Below are 8,181 nucleotides of genomic sequence, written 5' to 3'. Positions count from 1 at the left end.
GGGTTTCAGCATCTTGGCCAGGCTGGTCTTGAACTCCCGACCTCATGATCCACCTGCCTCAGCCTCCCATAGTGCTGGGATTACAGGCATGAGCCACCGCGCCTGGCCAACTATACAGCTTTACTCACCATCCATTGCTGAGTATTCTTGGAGCAGCAACTCTCTGCCATTAGGCAGAGTTCCAGATGCTGGGGATAAAGTGGCAAATGTAACAGACATGGTCCCTGCTGTCTGGAGCTTGCATTCTGGTGTATGTGTGTGTGTGTGAGGTTACACTTAAAGATAATTAAGCAAGGACATTTCTCTGAAGAAAACAAGCAAAGGAATGGGAATGCAATGCTAGGACCAGGAGTGTAACCTTAGACAGGGTGGAGCAGTGTATTAGTCCCCTTTCACACTGCTATAAATAACTGCCTGAGACTGGGTAATTTATTAAAGAAAGAGAGAGAGAGAGAGAGAGAGAGATTTAATTGACTCACAGTTCCGCATGGCTGGGGAGACCTCAGGAAACTTACAATCATGGTGGAAGCGGAAGCAGGCATGTCTTATATGGCAACAGGAGACAGAGTGTGAAGGAGGAACTGTCCAACACGAAACCATCAGATTTTGTGAGAACTCAGTATCACAAGAATAGCATGGGAGAAACCGCCTCCACGATCCAACTACCTCCCAACAGGTCTGTCCCTTGACACGTGGGGATTTTGGGGATTACAATTCAAGATGAGATTTGGGTGGGACACAGAGCCCAACCGTATCAAGCAGGAAGGCCACTTCCAGCAGTGATGTTTGAGCAGATGTCAAAATGACAAGAAGCCAGTTTCTAGACAGGCACAGAGGTCACTCATTCTAAGTGTGCTGCAAAGCCCCTTTAATGAAGACATCCACTTCTTAAATGTAGTTGTCAGAATAACGAAGGGTAACATGATTATTCACATTTAGTCAACTTCATTTACATAGATAAAACATAGAGGAAAAATCCAACCTGTCTGTATGTACATGCACTGATGTTTAAGAATCCATTGGCAGAAAAAGAAAATTTAGTGAGCAAAATCTTTTCTAGATAAACGCTAAAATCATTATTCTAAGAAAAGAATTCTCCACTTTTACTATATGTGTGTGTGTGTGTATACACACACACTCATTAAAAAATATGTAAGAGCTCTCCCATAGCTTGAGTGTATTCTATGAAGTTATAAAAATCAGTATTACCTGTTGAGTACTATGTTACATGTACAATCAAAACTGTTGAGGTTATCTGAATAAAAAATCCCTGGTGTCTATTACAGAAAGCTTTTAATTGAACTTGCCTTGGCAATTTACTCCTAAATCTTCTTTTTTCCCCAGCTCAACATAATATTGCAGGACCCTGTTTCAAAAAAAAAAAGAAAAAAAAAGAGTTCAAGTAAATGCAAATGAAGTTTTTGCAACCTTTTCTCAAAAGATTCTACACTGGAATACAGACTACAGTATTAAATTACTGTGTGTATATCGTTTCTACAGTTATATACACCATAGTATCTTTTACAGGTGTATAAGGTCAATAGCTCTAGTCTTATTCAGGCTTAAAACGAGTGCTTGCCTTGTAACTCTGCAAGTGACCAATAATCTCATAATACTGAAAATCACAAGGTAGGATAAAATGTTCAATTGCTAGTCCCATAAAGCTTACTAGATTTTTCCCCATTCTCCCCAATCTTAGGAGAGACATGACTGAAGATGTGAGATAAAATTATTTCTTGTAAAAAATAAATGATCATTTCTCAGCCCCATTCCCAAAGTCACATGAGCCTTTGCAATCCAACTTGAGATCACTTTTAAAAACCTTCCCCCTGTAGCAGGCCCTTGTGTTTTTGTTTTCTCCTCCAATAAAAGTGATTAATTGGGAAGGGGAGCATTAGGTGACATTCCTTGCCTTGAGACAGCTTGTGGTGGTTTCCTACACCCTGGGGTGGAAACTCCAGACATGGAGTGAAGCATCATCTGCTAGAGCTGCAGACAGTTACTGAGGCAGACAGGACTGCATCCCGTGACTCATTATGGTTCAGTTTGGTTTCTAAATCTCCTCCAGTAAAAATCCTCCCCCTGGAACTATCTGCTCTTTGGACAAGCTTCAGCCCCCTGAACCTAGTACAATCAAATCTAGTCTAGGCTTTGCAGAGCTGGAAGGAAATCCCCTGGCCTCCAGCCAGCGCTGTCTAAGGTGCTGAATACCGTAGTCATTGTGTTGCCACTGGCTGAGCTGACACAACCTCTCACCCCTGAGAAATGTTTTCCAAGACAGGACAGTGTTAAGAAGCATGGACTCAAGCCTTGGGCCATCTACATCCTATTCCTTTTCCATCAAGATGAGCTGGGTGACCTTGGCCACACGACCTCCATCTTTCTGAGCCAAAGCACTTAAAACACAATAAACATTCAAAACCACAGCACTTAGAATCAGGAAGTCCTTTTACCACTTTCCACAGTATAAGGCACTTATTTTTTCTTTTAATATCATTCCCTTTTTTTTTTAAAGGCAAAGGAACCACAAGTGAACACACTAGTCATGACCCATCAGTATAATAGAATGCTCATCTACAAAAACATTTCCTGATTTCTTTCTGAACCTCTTCCTACTGGGAAATACTGCTGTTTGCTTAAAAAGTGGTGAGAGAATACATTATGATTCTTCCTTTTAAAAAATTAAATCTGTATACATTTAAGGGGTACAAGTGCAGTTCTGTTACATGGATATGTGTAAAGTGGTGAAGTCCAGGCTTTTCCCTCAACCAACACCAGAACAGTGTACATTGTACCCATCAGGTAATTTCTCATCCCTTACTCTCCTCCCACCCTTTTGAGTCTCCAATGTCTATTTCACACTCTATGTTCACAGCTATACATTATTTAGCTCCCATTTATAAGTAAGAACATGAGGTATTTGACTTTCCACTTCTAAGTTATTTCACTTAAGATAATGGCCTCCAGTTCCATCCATGTTGCTGCAAAAACACATGGTTTCATTCTTTTTTATGGCTGAATAGTATTCCACTGTATATACGTACCACATGTTCTTTATCCATTCATCTGTTGATGTGATTTCCTTTTCTTAGCATATTCTTGGGGTACTTCTGAATCAGTTCTTTTACTTACTAAGTTTTTGGGGAAGGAGATTTGGTAAGTTTCATTTTCATTACTTTTAATTATCTCCATCATCCTTCTGCAAACCCATGTGCCACAATTCAGAGCATTTTGTGTGTGTAAGACCACAATGAGGACTCCTTCTGAGAAGACCCCATCCCGGAAATGAAGTCCTCTGTGTTTATGATCCAAGTGTCACCACGTGTTTTTATTTTGTTTTGTTTTGTTTTGTTTTGTTTTGGAGACAGAGTCTTGCTCTGTTGCCCAGGCTGGAGTGCAGTGGCACGATCTTGGCTCAACACAACCTCCACCTCCTGGGTTCCAGCAATTCTTCTGCCTCAGCCTCCTGAGTAGATGGAATTACATGTGTGCGCCACTATGCCGGGCTAATTTTTGTATTTTTTTCTTTTTTTTTGAGACAGAGTCTCGCTGTGTCACCCAAGCTGGAGTGCAGTGGCGTGATCTCGGCTCACTGCAACCTCTACCTCCTGAGTTCAAGCGATCGTCCTGCTTCAGCCTCCTGAGTAGCTGGGACTACAGATGTGAGCCACTGTGTCTGGCCCAATATGTGGTTGTTATTAGCTATGCCCTTTACTGAACTCCTTTTCTTGACCTCCTATACCTACACCTGTTGTAAAGAAACAAATGCAAAACAAGATTGCAGTGAAACACTAAAAGAAGAGCATTCTAGTTCAAAAAAATTTTTAATTTTCTCATGCCACAATGAACTATGGCATCACCAATCTATCATATAATTAATTTCTTGTCTTTTGTTCCTTATGAATTTACATATTTAATTATCTTTCTATTTAATTTCCTATGGTTTTGCTACGTTGACTAAAACTTTGTAACAAGAAAGTCCTTTAATGGACTTTGCGGTTCATGGGTAACCAGCTTTGGAAGTGATTTTAGCATTACTAAGTGCCCACTGAGTGCTGTTTCGTAACCCTGTATAAATTCCCTGCCAGGATTTGGAGTCCCTAGTACCTAGGTTATTTGTCCACCAGAATAATGGCTGTAAAAGAGAAAATTGAGCAGTGGTCAGGAGCTGCTGGGAAGATGCAGTAAAACAGGTTACATAAAAACAATGCTGATTTGAAATAACCTACGCTCTTTTGTCAAGGGATATTGCATTAGTACATTTAATCAAAATCAGGGCCAATTTAGAGGATGTGGCTGAAAGCACCGTTTCGGTCCCACCAGAATTTCTGCTTTGTTTCTTTTTTTTTTTTCTTTTTCTCCACGAAGACCTAAACTGCTTTGTTTCTTCTGGGAGCTCGGCATACATTCCCACTTTTTCTGTCAAAGGGGACACAATTAAGTCTCATAAATGAAGGGGGATTCGGATCCCACAAGACCACCCATCTGTGGAGTGGCTACAGAGCCAGAATGTGGATGTGAACAAACTCGAAATGTGCTGCCCAGAGACTGAAGAAGGGGCGTTTTAGAGCTGCGGTTTCAGTCTCTAGGGATGAGATTTTCATAAATGGCCAATCTATGTGCAAAGGTGACTTTCCGAGGCACCCAGGAAGGCAAATTTAAGCTCTGAGCTATATCAACTGCATTCTGTTCCTATCATCAGCAATAACAGAAGTCTCAGAATTTAACAGTGAAAGGTGGCTACTTGGCTCCTTGTTTACCTAAGTCTGCATGGCTCTCGTAATAAGGAATACAGCTGTTCCTTCTGCTGGGAAGGACAGGAGATAAAGTTTGTTTTGCCCAGCATTTTGGGAATCATAATCACAATTTAATACAATCAGGTATAGTTTGTTTAAGGAATTATCAAAAATCATACTTGGATATCTGATAGGAATTGAGGTTGATAGGCAGGCTTTGATCGTATGCCAACCAGATAACAATTCAATTCAAAAGTGGAGTTGAGAAACACAGCATTAGGAGAATTTATTCAAACATCCATGCAGAGACAGTCTAATATCATTTTTAAAACTTATTTCTAGGCTCTCTTGCTCCATTTTAAAGGAAATGCAGTTCTATTTTGAACACAATTCAGGATAGGGCACCAGCTCTCTGATTTATGCAGAAGGACATAAATTCACAAACCTGCCTGGGCTATTTTTGTATTTCAGCAAGGGGTTGTGTGCAGCTGCTGTTTCTGGCAGAAAATAAAAAAAGAGTGCAAGTAAAAAGTGAACGGAACAGGAAAGACCGTCATTTTTTCTTTATCAAATCCATGAGATCGTCTTCTATTCCTTTCTCACTCAGCTCATCCAGACTGTAGTATCGGTGAACAATTCTGTCGGCAGTGACCACCACGACTCGGAGCCCGTGGGGGTCTAGGCCCAGCTGGCATCCGATGGCAGATGACACCACCATGTCGAGGTTCTGGTAGGTGCCCCCAGCATTCCTGTGGTAGTGGCCTGAGAACACGGCTTTGACACCTGCAGGGAATGGACAAAGACATTAGGGGGTTGAGGACTTCCACTAGGTAGCCTGGGGTCTCCAGTGTTTTATTCCGTGAACAGTAATATATTAAATGTTGTTATACCATCATGTGGAATTAGCATATTAAATGTATAGTATTATTCTGTATATAATCAACAAATAGAAAGTGTATGTGATGTCCAGAATCTTTGCAAGGATAATTTATATATGCAATATATTATTAACATATTTGTCATAACTAGTACAAAAAAGCACTAGGGAAGAAAATGAGGGAAGATGAAGTGAATGACTTTGAGAGAAGGCAAAGGAGACTGAAGAAAACATGTTGAGTCCTATAAAAATATCCGGATGACAGAAGTTATGAAAATAACTTTTAAAAATAATGTTTATGGCCAGGGATGGTAGCTTATGTCTTTAATCCCAGCACTTTGGGAGGCCAAGGTGGGTAGACTGGTTGAGGTCAGGAGTTCAAGATCAGCCTGCCCAACATGGTGAAACTCCATATCTACTACAAATACAAAAATTGGCCAGCATGGTGGCTCATGCCTATAATCCCAGCACTTTGGGAGGGCAAAGTGAGTGGACCACTTCAGGTCAGCAGTTTGAGACCAGCCTGCCCAACATGGTGAAACCCCATCTCTACTAAAAATTCAAAAATTGGCCAGGCATGGTAGTTCAGGCCTGTACTCCCAGCACTTTGGGAGGCCGAGGCAGGTGGATCACCTTAGGTCAGGAGTTCGAGACCAGTCTGGCCAACATGGTGAAACCCTGTCTCTACTAAAAATACAAAAATTAGCCAAGCATGGTGGTGAACACCTGTAGTCCCAGCTACTCGGGACACTGACGCAGGAGAATCACCTGAACCTGGGAGGCGGAGGTTGCAGTGAGCTGAGATTGTGCCACTGCACTCCAGCCTGGGTGGCAGAGTGAGACTCTGTCTCAAAAAGTAAAATAATAAAATAAATAAATAAAAATACAAAAAAATTAGCTGGGCCTGGTGGCAGGTGTCTATAATCCAAGCTACTTGGGAAGCTGAGGCAGGAGAATTGCTTGAACCAGGGAGGCAGAAGTCGCAATGAGCTGAGATTGTGCCACTGCACTCCAGCCTGGGCGACAGGGTGAGACTCCATCTCAATCAATCAATCAATCAATAAAATAATGCTTATGGCCTTCTAATTAAGATAGCAGAGCATGTTTGACATTTGATGAAGCCCTCTGCTCCAAACAGCCGTAATGGATAAAATGTAAAACAGAAAACCCAAAGACGTAAGTAGGCTCAAAATCAAAACAAATAGCTCCACAGGCCAGACACAAAACTGAGAGGCCAAGTCATGAGTGGGAGTAAAATGCCACCAGGAGTTCAGCTCTTAGAATATCACAGAGACTGAAAGCATTTTCAGGAGAAAATGGGGAAAATAAAGCCTGGTTCCCTGCTGGAAGAGAGGCTGCTGTGGGCGCCTCTGTTTATGGAAGGAGGCTGAAGAACGCTGCCGCTGCCTGGGGCTGGGGAAATGGTAGGCTGGTAAATGTCTAACACGTTATTATTTTTTTAAAGACCTGATCTGTCATGTTTGTCAATTTCCATGGTGTAAATACTCCCATCATGGCTGCGGCTGATTTCAAGTTGCCAAGGTGATGTCACTGAACCAGATGTAGAAGAGATGCCCAGGAGTGCTCATTACACATATATCAGATCTGTTTCTACCATATAGATACAAAAGCTGCCAACAGGCTCACGAGCATGGATCATAGCAATATTTAGCAGAAGAATTACCAAGTGATCAGTTTTGAGTATGTATTACCTTTGCTTTTTAATATAATTTATTTAATGGTGAGTTTATATAATCTTATTATTAATAATGGCCACTTAACAACCAGCTCACAACATTCCTTAAAACATAATGATTGGTCCTAATGAGTAGGTAGAAGCTGTTTCCAGCACATCACTGGGCTAAAGCTTGTTGCAACCAGAGAGTCTAGGAAGGAGAAGAGACACAGTCTAGGAACCAAAACGTTTTTCCCGATGTTACTGTAGGGCCCTAAACTATTGTTATAAGGCCTGGTCATGAATGGGGGTAAAGGTGGAGATAATGAAAACCACTAAAGAGAGAGGAGTTAGTCACGAAAGAAAGAATGAGGGAAAAACAAAAAACAAAAAAATACCCCTTACTCGTACTGATCCTGCAATTAAAAAGTCTGCTGCCATGAAGAAATCATGTGGGAAGACAGTCTACGAACCCTTCAATTGGAACATAAATTCACTCCAGATGAAATTAATTATTTAAAACTAACAAATATTTCAAATAAATGCATTTAGGATATCAAAGGGTCCTTAATAAAGGACTAACACCCATAAAAATATGTTATGAAACAAAATAGGCATAAATTGAATGAGAGTAGGCGCTAATGAACATTTAGAAGTGGTGGACACAAAAGAAATACCCATTATAATTTAAAGTAAAAACAACCCTCAGTAGATAAGATAGAGAGGCCAGCCATGGTGGCTCGCGCCTATAATCCCAGCACTTTGAAAGGCTGAGGTGTGAGAATCGCTTGAGGCCAGGAGTAGACCAGTCTGGGCAATGTAGCAAGACCTCATCACTATAAAAAATAATAAAATAAATAAATGAGATCAATTCTAGACATCAATCAAAGAGG

At 41.0% G+C, this 8,181-nt stretch overlaps 1 protein-coding gene across 2 annotated transcripts in view; it reads right to left on the bottom strand.

Moving 5' to 3' along the window:
- Window positions 1-851: 851 nt before the first annotated feature.
- Window positions 852-8,181, bottom strand: part of CPPED1 (calcineurin like phosphoesterase domain containing 1) — a 142,723-nt gene continuing 135,393 nt past the window's right edge. For both annotated transcript variants that reach the window (XM_012453212.3, XM_012453213.3), the window contains one exon: window positions 852-5,519. In XM_012453212.3, the coding sequence (XP_012308635.1) occupies window positions 5,290-5,519 (230 nt within the window). In that variant the 3' untranslated portion in view covers window positions 852-5,289. The remainder of the gene's footprint in view (window positions 5,520-8,181) is intronic.

The sequence above is a fragment of the Aotus nancymaae genome, unplaced genomic scaffold, assembly GCF_030222135.1.
Source record: "Aotus nancymaae isolate 86718 unplaced genomic scaffold, 86718_ANA_hifiasm-v0.15.2.pri h1tg000049l, whole genome shotgun sequence".
Classification (NCBI taxonomy): domain Eukaryota; kingdom Metazoa; phylum Chordata; class Mammalia; order Primates; family Aotidae; genus Aotus; species Aotus nancymaae.
This window is presented reverse-complemented; position numbering and strand designations above follow the sequence as displayed.